Source organism: Ranitomeya variabilis, chromosome 5, assembly GCF_051348905.1.
Source record: "Ranitomeya variabilis isolate aRanVar5 chromosome 5, aRanVar5.hap1, whole genome shotgun sequence".
Classification (NCBI taxonomy): Eukaryota; Metazoa; Chordata; class Amphibia; order Anura; family Dendrobatidae; genus Ranitomeya; species Ranitomeya variabilis.
Window position 1 is genome coordinate 264,772,074 of NC_135236.1, and position 17,504 is coordinate 264,789,577.

Here is a 17,504-nt window from a genome sequence, read left to right on the forward strand (position 1 = left end):
CTGTGAAACACCTGAAGGGTTAATAAACTTCTTGAATGTGGTTTTGAGCACCTTGAGGGGTGCAGTTTTTAGAATGGTGTCACACTTGGTTATTTTCGATCATATATAGACCCCCTCAAAATGACTTCAAATGAGATGTTGTCACTAAAAAAAAAAATGGTGTTGTAAAAATGAGAAATTGCTGGTCAACTTTTAACCCTTATAACTCCCTTTACAAAAAGAAAAAAATTGTGGTTCCAAAATTGTGCTGATGTAAAGTAGACATGTGGAAAATGTTACATATTAATTATTTTGTGTGACATATCTCTGTGATTTAATTGCATGAAAATTCAAAGTTGGAAAAATGCAAAATTTTCTCCAAATTTCCGTTTTTTTCACAAATAAACGCAGGTAATATCAAAGAAATGTTACCACTATCATGAAGTACAATATGTCATGAGAAAACAGTGTCAGAATCATCAGTATCCGTTGAAGTGTTCCAGAGTTATAACCTCATAAAGGGACAGTGGTCAGAATTGTAAAAATTGGCCTGGTCATTAACGTGCAAACCACCCTTGGGGGTAAAGGGATTAAATATAAAAAAAATCAATTTTGGTAAACTGAGTAATGATAAAAAAAAAAAAAAAAAAAAATCAAAACTCCTGAATTCGTTTGTTTTGGCCTCCACAACATTGCAATAAAATGCAGTAAGTGACAATCAAATCATTTGTATCTACCCCAAAATGGCATCAATAAAAACGTCCGCTTAGGGCACAAAAGATAAGCCATTGCGCAGCCCCAGACCCTGGAAAAATGGAAATGCTAGGAGTCTCAGAAAATGGCAACAAAAATGAAAACTTATTTTCATACAAATTTCGTAATTTTTTTTTTTTCTCCCCTGAAATAAAAAAAAAAGAAGCTAAATGTTTGGTATAATACTAACCGGGGGAATCATATATCCAGGCCATTTTACCATATAGTAAGTACAAACCGAACTAACAATTGTGGAATTGCACTTTTTTGCAATTTTACTGCAGTTAAATTTTTTTTTACATATTTCGGTATACTATATGGTAAAATCAGTGGTGCCATTCAAAACTAAAACTCATCCTGCAAAAATGAAGTCCTCATACGGCTATATTGATGAAAAAATAAGTTACTGCTCTTGAAAGAAAGGGAGGAAAAAATTTAAATGACCATAGCGTGAAGTTCAGTGTAAAAGTTACCCTTAAACCGGGTATTCCCATCTACGAGATCCTATCCCTATATGCAGTAAATGTAATATTAGCCAATACCTCCAATTGGCTCACCAGAAGATCTATACTATAGTTCTATGTCATTGCCTCCATGTAGGCTAATGAAGCATCTTAGATATCCCTGCTTACGATCACTCATTAGTAAGTTAACTGTTAATGGTCCTAACCATGGATACATAACTACTGGTAACACCCTACATTGGGTAAGGCTACTTTCACACTAGCGTCGGGCTCGGCCCGTCGCTGTGCGTCGGGCCGACGTTCCCGACGCTAGCGTTGTATCCGCCGCACAACGGGGGCAGCGGATGCATTTTTCCAGCGCATCCGCCGCCCCATTGTGAGGTGCGGGGAGGTGGGGGCAGAGTTCCGGCCGCGCATGCGCGGTCGGAAAAGACGTTTACGACGGAGCAAAAAACGTTGCAAGCAATGTTTTTTGCTCCCGATGGTCCGCCACAACATGGCGCATCCGTCGCATGACGGGTGCGACGTGTGGCAATCCGTCACAATGCGTCGCTTAATGTTAATCAATGGTAAAAAAACGCATCCTGCAAACACTTTTGCAGGATGCGTTTTTTCGGCAAAACGACGCATTGTGACGGAATGCAGTTAACGCTAGTGTGAAAGTAGCCTAAGCGACATAGCATGAGAAACTATACTGCATTTCTAATTGGAGGTATTTGCTGCTATTTTTATTTATTATAACTATTCATACTAAATGTTGGGATAGGATCTTGGAGATGGGAATACTTTTTTTATTTTTTTTTAAATATATATTTTTTTAGAAAATTATTCAGAGCAAATCTTTTTATTTTTCCCTGCAGCACTTAAGACAAGCTGATTTAGCTGGAAGATTTGTGGAATTCTTTGGAGATGGTTTGTCTCAGCTTTCAGTTGTTGACCGTACCACAATAGCCAACATGTGCCCAGAGTATGGTGCCACAGTGGCCTTCTTTCCAGTGGACCAAGTAACCCTTAGCCACCTGAAACAAATTGGTGAGCATTCTGCACTAGCTATCTAGCAGTTATGTATAATGCATGATTTATAAAGTGCTATGGAATTTGTTGGTGCTATGGAAATTAAAATGATTTTAGGAATCTGTTCACCTCATGTTTGTCGGGAATTAAACTTCAAACAAATGCCTCCATCTGGCCATTTATATGAGCTTCCTGGAAAACCCATTATATTAATAAAGCACTCCCATCAAAATGTTTATGGTCTTAATATATTGCAATCATCATATTATAAAGCACTGGGTACTTGTTTATAATTGGTCATTTTGCCTTTCTACCCAGTTAATTCCTCTTTACTCGGACTCCCATGACAGCACGACGAGAGAGGGGATCCGCCCATTAGGAACAGGAAACCTACAGATACAAAAGGGCGGCACCTCTCCCCTGCATCAGTTGGTTTCCTGTTCCTAAAGGGACGGGTGCCTACAGATTGGTCCTCCCCTAGGTAGCGGAAGAATCTGTGAGTGCGGCTAACCTGAAGGAAATGATCCGTTTGGAAGTAAGGGAATCCCTACGGTCCCTATCCCAAGCGGGAGGTTCAAAACATAGGACCCCCCTGGACTCTAATTCTTCAGAGGAAGAAAGAGAAGAGGGTGCCTATCACTCAAGTCCTTCCTCCTCCTCTTCAGATGAGGAGTCTGGACGATTCTGTCTACCCCTGGATAGAATTGACAAAGTCGTCAAGTCTGTTAGAGGCACAATGGGTATAGAAGAGCCCAAGCCGCAGCCCTCAAAACAGGATATGATGTTCAGCGGATTGGATCGTAAAAAACATAGATCTTTTCCGGTGAACGAAAAGATCCAAGACTTGATTCTCCGAGAATGGAAGAAACCCGAGAAAAAGGGTTCCTTACCGCCAGCATTGAAACGCAGGTACCCTTTTGATGATCCGGTTGTGGAAACATGGGATAAAGCCCCTAAGCTGGATGCGGCGGTGGCAAAAGCGTCAAAGAAAGCCTCATTGCCATTTGAGGATATGGGGACCCTCAAGGACCCCCTTGACAGAAAGGCAGATACTTTCCTTAAAGGAACCTGGGAGACGGCGGCGGGATCTCTAAGACCAGCAGTTGCCGCGACGTGTACAGCCAGGTCTTTAATGGTCTGGCTGGATCAGTTAGAGTCCCAGCTCAAGGACGGCGCTTCCAGAGATTCCATTCTGAAGGCTTTACCAACAATGCAGAATGCTGCGGCCTTTCTGTCAGACGCATCTGTGGACTCAGTCAGGATGGCGGCTAGAGCGGCAGGACTCTCCAACGCGGCTCGTAGGGCTTTATGGTTGAAGTGCTGGTCAGGCGACATTCAATCCAGAACTAAGCTCTGCGCCATCCCGTGTAAAGGAGAATATCTCTTTGGACCAACTCTGGATGAGTTGCTGGAAAAGGCGGGGGATGATAAGAAGAAATTTCCTAATCCGTCTTCAGCATCCTACCGCCGGCCCTTCAATAAGAGGAGATTTGGTCGCGGGAAAAAACACGGATCCTCACCCTCTAGAGAGAGTTTTAGATGGGAGGATAGACGCGGAAGAGGTATGGGCTATATGTTTCGCCGTTCCTCGAAAGAACAGAAAAAACCGGACCAATGACTAGCAATCCCTGTGGGGGGTAGACTGTCAGCATTCTCCTCAGCTTGGTTTGACATTACGAACAGTAAATGGGTCCGAGGCATTATAGCAAAAGGTCTAAGACTTGACTTCGATCACTGGCCTCGAGATAAATTTAAATTAACCCCTTTACGTTCCTCCCCCCTTGAGCAAGCAGCCTTGGAAGCAGAAGTCACGAACTTATGCTCCAAGAATGTTTTGATTGAAATCCCAGTATCAGAAAGAGGGAGGGGATTTTACTCTCCTCTTTTTCTGATCAAGAAGCCAGACGGATCGTTTAGAACGATCATAAATGTCAAAGGCCTTAATAAATTTCTGACCAATGAATCGTTCAAAATGGAATCAATTGGTTCAGCAATAAAAATGTTGTTTAAACACTGCTTCAGGGTAGTTGTAGATTTAAAGGACGCATACTATCATGTCCCAATACATGAAGACTTCCAGAGATTCCTGAGGGTAGCTGTGTCAATGGGGGGACAAATTTGTCATTTCCAGTTTAGAGCTCTTCCCTTTGGCTTATCAGCAGCTCCTAGGGTGTTTACCAAGTTAGTGGCCGAAGTCATGGCGCACTTACAAGAGTCTGACATCTTGATTGTCCCCTATTTGGATGATTTCCTTATAGTTTAGAGTTCGGCAGACCATTGCCTCTCTCAGCTAAAGGTAACCACAACCAAACTTGAGCATCTGGGGTGGATTGTGAATTATGAAAAATCCCGATTACAGCCCCAGAAAATACAGAGATTCTTAGGACTGTTGTTAAATTCAGAAACCCAACTGTGTTGTCTTCCGCCCGACAAGTTGTTACACATCCAACAACAGGTGTCTAGAGCAACTGATAATCCATCCATGACACTTAGACAAGCTATGTCACTGTTAGGATCTCTAACCTCGTGCATTCCCGCTGTCCGTTGGGCCCAATTTCACACCAGACCTTTACAATCCGAGGTACTGGTTAATGATAGAATCTTACAAGGGTCCTTGCAAAGTCAGATTACTTTGGGTCCAGAAGCACTGACATCTCTTAGATGGTGGCTAATCAATGACAATTTATCGGCAGGAGTTCCCTGGGTGACACAGGCGACACGTATTGTAACGACAGACGCTAGCCCTTCAGTTTGGGGAGCACACATGGATGACATGATAGTTCAGGGTCTATGGAACCCCCTAACATCAGCCTCCTCCAACCAAAAAGAGTTAATGGCAATTGAACTTTCAGTTAAAAAATTACTCCTATATCTGCAGGGTCACCACGTCAAGATCCTCTCGGACAACCAGGTGGCCGTCGCGTACATAAATCACCAGGGTGGAACTCATTTCGAATCACTAATGAGAGTGACAGATCGTCTATTCCAGACTGCGGAATACCATTTTCTATCTTTAACCGCACTGCATATAAGAGGAAAAGAAAATGTGAAAGTGGACTTTCTAAGCCGCAACACCCTGAGATAAGGGGAGTGGTCTCTAAACGGTCTCGTGTTCAACCAGATTGCCCACAAATGGGGACATCCAGAGGTGGATTTATTTGCCACCAGGGACAATCGAAAGACAATAAAATTCTGTTCCCTAAATCCCAGGGAGAATCCTCTGGCGGTAGATGCCTTTCTGATCAGTTGGGACTTTCGGCTGGCTTATGCGTTCCCCCCGCTGGCCCTGAAACCTCTGGTAATCAGGAAGATAAGAGAGGATCGGGCAAGAGTTATTTTGATTGCCCCATTCTTGCCCAGAAGGGCCTGGTTCACCTGGCTCAGGATCATGTCAGTGGAAGACCCCTGGGTGCTTCCGGACATTCCAGATTTACTCTACCACGGTCCGATCAGCCATCCTCAAGTAAAGAATCTCCATTTAACGGCATGGAGTTTGAGAGGGCGTTACTGAAGGACAAAGGGTTCTCCCCAAATTTGATTGAAACCCTTATGAAAAGTAGAAAGCAGATTACGACAACAATCTACGCTAGAACCTGGCGGAAATTCCTGGCCTCTTCTGATTTTAATTTAGAAGAGGGAATACCTATAAAACAGATCTTAGAATTCCTGAAAAGGGGCTTAGAGCTAGATCTATCCACTAGTACCCTAAAGGTACAAGTCTCGGCCCTAGGGGCCCTGTTTTCCTGTAACATCGCCAATAATTATTGGATCTCAAGGTTCATTAAAGCTTCTAGTAGGGCTAGACCCATACATAAGGATAGATCTATGCCTTGGGATCTTAATCTAGTCCTGTCAGCATTGACTAGAGAGCCGTTTGAACCATTACAATCATCTTCAATTAAGGCCTTATCCCTTAAGACAGCATTTCTGGTAGCGATAACATCTGCCCGTAGGGTAGGAGACATACAAGCTCTCTCCAGAATTTCCCCTTATACAGAGTTTCTGCCAGATAGGGTAGTCCTCAGACCGGACCCGGCCTATTTACCAAAAGTATCATCTCGGTTTCACAGGTCACAGGAGATAGTGTTACCATCTTTCCTTCCTAACCCCTCCAACCCTAAGGAAGAACTACTCCATACGCTAGACGTTAGGAGATGCCTGTTAGAATACATCTCTGTTACCGATACATGGAAGAAAGATAATGCGTTATTTTTATCTTTCCAAAATCCTAGAAAGGGACTCAGGGTATCAAAGTACACACTAGCGAAGTGGATTAGGGAGGCTATCTCTTTGGCTTATACTGCAGGTGGGGGTCCGACTCCGCAGAATCTGAGGGCGCATTCCACCAGAGCCATGGCCACATCCTGGGCGGAAAAATCTGGAGTATCAATCGACCAGATATGTAAGGCGGCCACATGGTCATCCCCGTCCACCTTCTTTAAACACTATAGGTTGGATTTAGGGGCCTCCTCTGATCTCACCTTCGGGTTAAGGGTGCTGCAAGCTATAGTCCCTCCCTAAGGTAGTGTTACATCTCTGTAATTCTCTCGTCGTGCTGTCATGGGAGTCCGAGTAAAGCATTAAGCTACTTACGGGTAGCGGCATTTCTCGGAGGCCCATGACAGTACCCTTAGTTCCCTCCCTATTTCACGTGGGGGTTGCACTTCCTATATTGTATATATCTCACGTATGATACCCAGTTCCAATATATTGGTTAAAATTTTGTATATAAATTGTATATAAAGTATATTTTTGTGTGCCACTAACCGCGGTAGTCCTCTCAAGGCTCTGAAATACAACTGATGCAGGGGAGAGGTGCCGCCCTTTTGTATCTGTAGGTTTCCTGTTCCTAATGGGCGGATCCCCTCTCTCGTCGTGCTGTCATGGCCCTCCGAGAAATGCCGCTACCCGTAAGTAGCTTAATGCTTTTCCATTAGATGTATGACATCACGTCACTGACTAGCTGAATCCTTCTAAACTCAATGTAGAAACAGGAGGTCAATTTTCCCTGTATGGGTCATGAGTCACTGCAAAAGTCTATGGGAGGAGAGAGCAGCTGGCTCGGGAGTTGAAGTGGGGAATGATAAAGGCAGGGACAAGAGATTTCCTGTTTCTACATAGGGCAGAGAAAAGAGAAGAATTATCAGGGAAGAAAGGCAAAATGAGCAATTGTAAGCATACAGTGTTATAGAATATGATTACTGCAATATATTAAGAGGATAAAATCTTTGATGGGAGTGCCTCTTTAAGCATATCTTCTACTGCTACTAGGAAAAGCAACCCCTTCTCGATCTAAATGTTTGTCCCCGATTTTAAAATAAAAAAGCTTTATACTCCACTTCCTGGGCCAGTGGTGTCGTCACTCGTGGTCGGGGGCTCTTGTGCAGTTGTATGACACATGGTACCTGTCGCCTGTTCAGAGCTGGTGTCACTGTCTCAGCGTTCTTCCAAAGGTGGGGACAGTGATGCTAGGACTGATTGGGCACCACGTGTCTTGAGCGCCCCAAGACCTACACAATGCGGCATGTTTTTACTTGACTTGCTTTCTTCTTGCCTTTTCTTCCCTATGATAGGTGTTGATCCACTCAGAATAAAAGTATTTGAAGCATATTTGAAAGCAGTAAAGTTGCTTAGAGAAGAAAATGGTACAATAACACAAAGATATTCCAAGGTAATAATAATACCTGAGGCATAAAGTCAGAGCGGCATTGATGTGTGTATAATATGTTCTATTTGTCTTGGGCAGCACATTTTAAACCCAGTACTATGAAGGGAAGATCAAAAATTGCATTGTTTGTCTAATTTCCTTGTGAAATAATGTCTGGCCTGTTTGAAGAGAGAGCTGGACCCATTCTCCCCATCCTCTTTGCAATTAATTTAGTGCAGTCCTGTACAAAGTGGCTGTCTTGATTTAACAAGCGGGGTGTAACTGTAATTGCTGCATGGTTTGCAAACCCTCCCAGGGCCCTTGAGTTTAGGCGGTGAAAAATGTCCCTTTTTTCCCATATAAAAAGACCATTGCTGTTAAAGACTTAAAATAGTTGGGGGGGGCAGCATTGGAGCTATTGAAAAAGGGCCCACGAGCATCAAGTTGTGCCACTGCCAGCAAGGTTTTTTTATGAACACATCAGGCTTGTATGAACATGGTGTATTTTTGTACATTAGTGTTGGAGAAATGACATGGTAATTTTTCTAGTTATTTGTACCACCCCTGCTTTATATTGTGTGAAAATAAATAAATAAATAAATAAATAAAAATCAGTCTGGAATATAATGGCTTATGCAAATTACAGGAATTATAAATTACTAATTTGTTTTCCTTGTGTTATTTTTAGGTTTTAGAAATCAATTTGAACACCATTGTACCATATGTAAGTGGCCCCAAGAGACCACAAGACAGAGTATTAGTAACGGATATGAAAAAGGATTTTGAAGCATGTTTAAGTGAAAAGGTGAGTGAGTAACTTAAAAACTAAGGCTGGAATCCCATTGCAGATATATTGAAGGGGTTATGGCTGCACTCACATTTCCATTTGCATATTCCGTCTATGGGATTTAGACGCAGAGGCAAGCTGAACAAAATTGTCTCAATTGGATCTGTTTTAATTAAGTGATGCAAACTGAAGCAGAGGGGCCTCACCTATTATGGGGTCTGACTGGGTTCCATTGTGTCTGCTTTATAGTGGAGGGAAAAATGTTGCGTGTGCTTTCCTACACCTGTTAACCCTTTAGTGACGGAGTCCATTTTGAACTTCGTGACTGGCTGAATTTTATGGCTATGTTCACACTTTGCGGTTTTTGCTGCGGATCCGCAGCGGATTTGCAGCTGCGGATCCGCAGCCGTTTTCCATGCAGGGTACAGTACAATGTTACCCTATGGAAAACAAAAACCGCTGTGCCCACTTTGCGTTTTTCCGCTTGAAAATCAGCGCGGATTTTCTGCGGAAAAAAAGAAGTAGCATGTCAATTCTTTCTGCGGATTCCGCAGCGGTTTTCCACCTGCACCAATAGGAAAGTGCAGTTGGAAACCCGCAGTGGAATCCGCAGTAGAAACCGCACAAAAAACCGCAGTGAAAACCACCGCGGTTTTGCACTGCGGTTTTTCCAAATCCGCAACTGAAAAATCCGCAGCAAAAAAAGGATAGTGTGAACAAGCCCTATAAATTTGCATAAATGATGGCCCCTAACTATGTTCGAGATGTCAAGGAGAGTGATATAGAGCTGTAAGGGGCACAATAAGTGACAATAAGAAAGCATTTAGAGAATTAAAGGAAGTAGGTAGTGATGAGGCATTAAATAAAAACTGAAAATTTAAATAAATTCTGTAAAAAGCAAATCGGGGCAGAAAAGATTGAGACAGAGAAACTCATTGCCAGAGAGAGTAAAAATAATCCGAAATTATTCTTTAACTACGTAAATAGTAAGAAACTAAAAAATGATAGTGTTGGCCCCCTTAAAAATAGTCTGGGTGATGAATTGTGGATGAGGAAAAAGCCAATATGCTAAATGACTTTTTTTTTCATCAGTATTTACACAAGAAAATCCCATGGCAGACAATATGATCAGTGATAACAAAAATTCCCCATTAAATGTCACCTGCTTAACCCAGCAGGAAGGACCGGGGCGTCTAAAAATCACTAAAATTGACAAATCTCCGGGCCCGGATGGGATACACCCCCAAGTACTGCAGGAATTAAGTACAGTCATTGATAGACCATTATTTTTGATCTTTAAAGAGTCCATAATAACAGGGTCTGTACCACAGGACTGGCGTATAGCAAATGTGGTGCCAATATTCAAAAAGGGGACAAAAACTGAACTCGGAAATTATAGGCCAGTAAGTTTAACCTCTACTGTGGGTAAAATCCTGGAGGGCATTCTAAGGGATGCTATACTGGAGTATCTGAAGAGGAATAACCTCATGACCCGGTATCAGCATGGGTTTTACTAGGGACCGTTCATGTCAGACTAATTTGAACAATTTCTATGAAGAGGTAAGTTCCGGACTGGACCAAGGGAACCCAGTGGATGTAGTGTATATGGACTTTTCAAAAGGTTTTGATACGGTGCCACACAATAGGTTGATACATAAAATGAGAATAATGGGGATAGGGGAAAATGTGTAAGGCTAAGTTCACATTAGCGTTGTGCGACGCAGCGTCGGGCGCCGCTGCGTCGCCGCATGCGTCATGCGCCCCTATATTTAACATGGGGGCGCATGGACATGCGTTGTGCTGCGTTTTTTGACACATGCGTTTTTTGGGGCGCACGCGTCAGGGCGCACAGGATGCAGCAAGTTGCATTTTTTTTGCGTCCAACTTTCGGCAAAAAAGGACGCATGCGTCGCAAAACGCAGCGTTTTAGCGTGCGTTTTGTTGCGTTTTTGTTTGCGTTGTGCGTTGCGTCACTCAACGCAAATGTGAACGTAGCCTAAGTGGGTTAAGAGCTGGCTTAGGGGTAGGAAACAAAGGGTGGTTATTAATGGAGCGCACACGGACTGAGTGGTGTTTAGCAGTGGGGTACCACAGGGGTCAGTATTGGGCCCTCTTTTTAACATTTATTAATGACCTTGTAGGAGGCATACAGAGCAGAATTTCAATATTTGCAGATGACCCTAAACTCTGCAGGGTAATCAATACTGAGGAGGACAATTTTTATATTACAGGATGATTTATGTAAACTAGAAGCTTGGGCTGATAAATGGCAAATGAGCTTTAATGGGGATAAATGTAAGGTCATGCACTTGGGTAGAAGTAATAAGATGTATAACTATGTGCTTAATTCTAAAACTCTGGGCAAAACCGTCAATGAAAGACCTGGGTGTATGGGTGGATGACTAACTCCTATTCAGTGGCCAGTGTCAGGCAGCTGCTACAAAGGCAAATAAAATAATGGGATGCATTAAAAGAGGCATAGATGCTCATGAGGAGAACACAATTTTACCTCTATACAAGACACTAGTTCGACCACACTTAGAATACTGTGCACAGTTCTGGTCTCCGGTGTATAAGAAAGACATACCTGAACTAGAGTGGGTGCAGAGAAGAGCGACCAAGGTTATTAGAGGACTTGGGGGGGGTCTGCAATACCAAGATAGGTTATTACACTTGGGGTTATTTAGTTTGGAAAAACTAAGGCTAAGGGGTGATCTTATTTTAATGTATAAATATGAGGGGACAGTACAAAGACCTTTCTGATGATCTTTTTAATTATAGACCTGAGACCGGGGGCAAGGGGGCATCCTCTGGAGGAAAGAAGGTTTAAGCATAATAACAGACGCAGATTCTTTACTGTTAGGCTATGTGCACATGTCAGGATTTTCTGCAGAATTTTCCTGAACAAAACCGGACTTTTTCTGCAGACGCATATCTGTGCTTTTTTTGACATTTTTTTCCGGAGCTTCCCAATGCATTAAATAGCTGGAAAAACGCGAAAAATCCACAAAATTAATGAATATGCTGCGGGGTTTGTTTTTTTTTTTTACCGCGATGCGGTTTTTTGCGGAAAAAAAGCGCATAATTTGCACAAAAATTGCAGAACGCATTAAAAATGATAGGATGCTTATGTATGCCTTTTTTTTTTAAGTGTTTTTCCCTCGGAAAACGGCCGAAAAAAACACGAAAAATCCTGAATGTGTGCACATAGCCTAAGAGCAGTGAGACTATGGAACTCTCTGCCGTATGATTTTGTAATGAGTGATTCATTACTTAAATTTAAGAGGGGACTGGATGCCTTCCTTGAAAAGTATAATGTTACAGGTTATATATACTAGATTCCTTGATAGGGTGTTGATCCAGGGAACTAGTCTGATTGCCGTATGTGGAGCTTACTCTTTGCCACATGGGGTTTTTTTTGCCTTCCTCTGGATCAACATGTTAGGGCATGTTAGGTTAGGCTATGGGTTGAACTAGATGGACTTTTAAGTCTTCCTTCAACCTTAATAACTGTTACTATGTTACTATATGCGTCTGCCACTTGTCAGAAGAAGAGATTGGTGGTAGTGTGGTCAGATGTGTCTAGTCAATACAGAACTACCCTACAATTTTGAATGGTCCAGGAACAAGCCCATACTACTTGAAGAATGTAATTGTGCCTTTGCATGAACAACACAGGCTTAATTTCATCTTCATGGATGAAAATGCCACAGCTCATCGAGGTCGCATCATTAGGATATGGCTGCGGGAGACTGGGGTACCTCAAATAGCTTTGCTTGCACTTTGTCCAGACCTTAATCCCATAGAAAACCTCTGGGATCAGCTAAGTTGCCTTGTGGAGGCTCGAAACTCTGTACTTCATGACCTCAATGACTTCAGGGTCGCCCTTCAAGAAGAGTGGGATGCCATGCCTCTGCAGTCAATCACTCGACTTGTGAATGGCATGAGACATCGTTGTCAAGCTGTAGATGATGCTCAAGGCCACATGACAAGTTAAGACATTGACATTTTTTTTTGGGGTGTACCCACCACTGTTTATTTATATAGCACCATTGATTCCATGGTGCTGTACATGAGAAGTGGTTACATACAAATTACAGATATCGCTTACAGTAAGCAAACTAACAATGACAGACTGGTACAGAGGGGCGAGGACCCTGCCCTTGCGGGCTTACATTCTACAGGATGATTGGGAAGGAGACAATAGGTTGAGGGTTGCAGGAGCTCCGGTGTTGATGAGGCAGCAGCTCAGGTGGTGGTGAGGAGGCAGCGGGGTCAGTGCAGGCTGTAGGCTTTCCTGAAGAGATGGGTTTTCAGGTTCTGTTATTGGCTTTTATTTCAATAAATTGTTTGAGAAGAAGAAATCATCATTGCATGCTTCTACTTAAATGCCCTTCTTCCATGCTGAAATATCACTGTTGTGTGAACTTCTTACGTTTTACATATATTTTGCCCGAAAGCCAAATACACTGCTCATAAAATGTTAGGGATAAGTCCAACTCATCGTGGTAGACAACTTTTGGTGTTCGGAGCACAGGAAACAATGCGTCAGAGCGTAGGGCAATCACACAAAAAAAAGAAAATCCAACTCAAAGTGCTCAGTAAAGGATAAAACTGAATCAGCAATGCAAGTTACATGATATGCGACATCAACACGTTTTAGGTGACTGTGCACCCTTAATCGTTGAATCTGTTTTATCCTTTACTAAGCCCTTTTGGTGAGTAAAGAGAACATTTTATTCACAAGTCCGTTGAGCTAAATATTCTCCTGTTTTATGTGACAAAATAATTAACGCCTTCCCAACATGTGACATACCTACACGTCATGATTAGGTAAGTGTTCCCGACCAATGAGGTATAGGTACATCATGTGATGGTGCGTGGCACAGCAGCAGTGAGCTCTGCTTGCGTGATAGCGGAGCCCCAACTGTCACAGCTTGAAGCAATGCCTGCACTGGCCCCCATGATTAACCTAAATATTGATATCGATCACAACATTTAGAAGAGGGAGGAGTGCCACCCCGCCCCCCCTTCCGATCAACTTTTCCTGCATCTTCATGGCAACCCGAGGTCGTCATGACATCCTCCTGGTCTGCCAGCTACTGTAGCCTGTTTAGACCATGCCAGGAGCATGGTAGAAAAGGCTTCAGTCAGTGTAACACTGACCGGTATAGTGCAGTGCTAGTGCATTTCAATCGATTATACCAGCTATCAGAATAATATAAGGTACCATATTTTTCAGATTATAAGACGCCCTTTTTTTCCCCAAAATTAGGGGGGGAAATGGGGGTGCGTCTTATAATGTGAATATACCTTACTGGCTGCAGTGTAGCAGGTTCCCAGGGTCGCTGCTGGGGGAGGCAAGAGTGGAGCGTTTCTGCAGGCTGGGATGAGGGGATGTTCGGATTTGTGGTTCGCCGTTGTGGGTGTTCGGTGCTGCGGGGGCTCTCCCGACATTTTGTGAAAGTCAAGAGCCCCCGCAGTTACATGGTTTCCTATACGGTGGAGTCTGGGGAAAAATGGATGCCAGGGGGAGGCGCATGCGCAGATGGAGATCTCTGCACCAAGATCTCTGGAGATTCCCACCGCTGGAAAAAAGCACGACAAATAAAGCCCACAAATGTTACCCAGTTTCTGTTGTGCGCTCTGATACCCTACATGTGGTTAGAAACCTCAGCTTGGGCAAATAGCAGAAATCTGAAGGGTGGGACACACACACGCACGCACACACATGCACTTTCACTTTCTTCTCAGTGCAACAATGCTTGACATTTAGTCAGTGTCATTTGCAGAGCCCCTGAGGTACCAAAACAGCAAAAAAAAACAGGTGACCTCATCTTGGAAACTAGACCCATCACTGAATTCATCTAATGGTGTGTTTAGCTTGTTAAACCGGTGTTTCACAGAACTTTTTAAAATGTGAAAGTGAAAATTACGTTGTTTTTTTTTCCATTTAAAATATGGTTTTAGCCCCAAATTTGTAATCTTCACTATGGATAGTAGGAGTAATCAGACCCCAGAATGTGTTATGCAATTTCTTCTGAACATGAAGATATGTGGTCAAAAAATGCTGTTAGGGCACAAGGCAGGGCTAAGAAAGAAAAGAGCTCTATTTGATTTTTGAAGCGTAAATCTGTCTGGAATAGATTGTGAATGCCATGTCTTATTTGCAGAGGCCTTGACATGCCAAAACAGCAGAAATCCCTCAAAAGTTACTCCATTATGGAAACTAGTCCTCTCAAGGAATTCATCTAGTTATGTACTGCACATCTTTGAGGCTACTTTCACACTTGCGATTTTTGGTTTCCGTCGACGTGCAGTGAAATGACATATCGACGGACGTCATGAAAATAGTGAAAAACGTGTGCGACGGATCCTGTGAAATAACGGATGAGAGAGAGACTTTTTCCCGGACTTGAAAATCCTTCCGGGCATGCTCAGAAGGATAAAACTGGATCCGTCGCTGGATTCCTGTGTGTGACGGTCAGCGACGGATCCTGCGTCCATAGGCTTCCTTTGTAGCCGACGACGGGCAGCACAGGATGCGTCGCTGATTGATTTTCCGACGTGCACAAAAAACGTTACAATGAACTTTTCTGCACGACGGACCGATATTTTACGACGGATCCAGTGCACGACAGATGAAACGGATGGCCATCCGTCGCTAATACAAGTCTATGGAAAAATGCAGGATCCTGCAAATTTTTTTGCTGGATCCTGCATTCTCAAAAATCAACAGATTGTGACGGATCTGAAAAGACGGAAGTGTGAAAGAGGCCTAACCAATAGGTTTTCAAAACTGCATAACCTTTAGATGCAAAAACAAAATACTGTTTGTTTTTTTTTGTTTTTTTTTCACTAAAATACTGTTTTGGCACCAAATTTATAATTTCCTTGAAGAGTAATAGGTGAATAAAAAGGGACCCCATAATTTATGCAATTTTTACTGAACATGGCAGCACCCCATATGTGGTTGTACACGGCAAGGATCAGTTGTGAAGGGGCGTTACTTGTCTTTTACAGCACAGATTCCGTTTGAATAGAAAGTGGGTGCCATTAGCCGAGCCCCTGAGGTGCCTGATCATCAGAAACCCCCACAAGTGACGCCATATTGGAAACTTCACTGCTTAAAGCGAACCTGTCATCAGGATTTTGCTAAGTAAACTACAGGCATTCAGGTTGGTGCTGATACACTGATTAAAATGATAGCTGGGTTGATGAAATCCGTCTTGTGGTTGTTTAATCTGTATTTGCAGTTTTCAGTTAGAGATTCTCGTGCTTTGGGGCGGCTTGTCAGCGGGTCTTTTTTGCTGCTCTTTTCTCAAATTTATCCTTATGGGCTTAAACGATAGGTCACTGAACCATGTGCTGGAACCATTTTGCTCTAGTTATAGTCTTTTTTTTAAAGACCACAATCAAGCAAGACTGCAAGCGCAGTATTTCAAGTAGAAGGCAGATCACTGAAGGTTCAGTGATCTGTAATTGAAATCCATAAGGATTTAATGTGAGAACAGAAACACCAGAATCACATTAACTGATGACTCCAAATAAAGATTAAACAACCCAAAGATCGATTATCAACCAAGGTATCATTTTAATCAGTATAATGATGCCAACCTGACAATGCCTGTAGCTTATTTGGCAAAATCCTGATAGGTTCACTTTAAGGAATTCATGTAGTGGTGTAGTGAGTGTTTTGAACCCACAGGTGAGTCACCTAATATTTATAGAATTGGGACATGGAAATATGACATTTTAGTGGTAAAAATGAATTTTTTTTTTTTTTTAGTTGCTGCAAATTTAGAAACTAAACAAGGGTTAATAGGTGAAACTGGACCCCACAATTTATTGCGCTATTTCTCCTATACAGGTTTTGCTGTATATGTCAACATAAACTGTTTGGCCACAGGGCTGAGAAGGCAGGAGCGCTATTTGGCTTTGGGAGCCCTAGAATAGTTTATGGACGACAGTTGCAGAGTGCCAAAGGTGCCAACAGCAGAAAAACCACAGGTCACCCCATTGTGGAAATTGCACCTTTCATTGAATTTATCTACAGCTGCAGTGACTATTTTGTAACCTCCACCCCATAGTTTATTCTGGAGAATTACAAATATGCCAGTTTAGTGACCACACGTTGACCTCCTATATTGTAGCGCCACCCCCTATACATTGTGCCCACCTTTTGCTTCTGTTGGTGCGCACCCCATAAACAAAGTTTGCTCTCCCCACTTCAATAATGCCAAACATGTCACTTACTTCAGTTTAGGCACAGATAGACTCAGGAGGAGGAGGGCATTTGGATTTGGAAGCACAGGTTTCACTCGACTTTATTTCAAGGGGTGGGAGCCATGTTCCCTTTTCCAGAGACCTTGTTCTTCCTGTAACATGGGAACCCCTGCATTTCCAATGACAGATGACGAACCTGAGTGGGGGCTGGTTTTGTGGGGATTTTCACCCACTGTGGGGGGTGCTGTTCACTTACTCGTGAACGTTGTGAAAATGTGGCATTGAGGAATAAGGCCCTTTAACCGCCACTGTTAACCGCCACTGTTAAGTCGTATCTGCTGTCGTTAATAGCTTAATAATCCAAGGGGCCTCAGTTTTTGTCTGCATCATGTATTGAACAGACCCATTTTGAACCTGACTTTTGTGAATGATCTTCCAAAATAAACAGGCTAAAAAGTGCAAATGGAAATGTCAACTTGGCCTAAAGCGCTCACCCCCTTTTTTTTTAAATAGCATATGTCATTGGTCATTAAAAATTGTGGCAGTACACATATTAGCAAGTTACACGAAGATCCTCAATGCTGGTTCTCATTATAACCGCCGTACACCCCATAATTTTTCCCTTGGCTTGGTG

The 17,504-nt window shown here is 42.8% G+C and overlaps 1 protein-coding gene across 1 annotated transcript in view; it reads left to right on the top strand.

Annotated features, from left to right (window-relative positions):
• The window catches only part of IREB2 (iron responsive element binding protein 2), a 126,159-nt gene that overhangs the window by 63,429 nt on the left and 45,226 nt on the right, over positions 1–17,504 (top strand). The window contains exons 10-12 of the mRNA XM_077264216.1: positions 2,057–2,228; positions 7,784–7,881; positions 8,546–8,662. Of these exons, the coding sequence (XP_077120331.1) occupies positions 2,057–2,228; positions 7,784–7,881; positions 8,546–8,662 (387 nt within the window). The remainder of the gene's footprint in view (positions 1–2,056; positions 2,229–7,783; positions 7,882–8,545; positions 8,663–17,504) is intronic.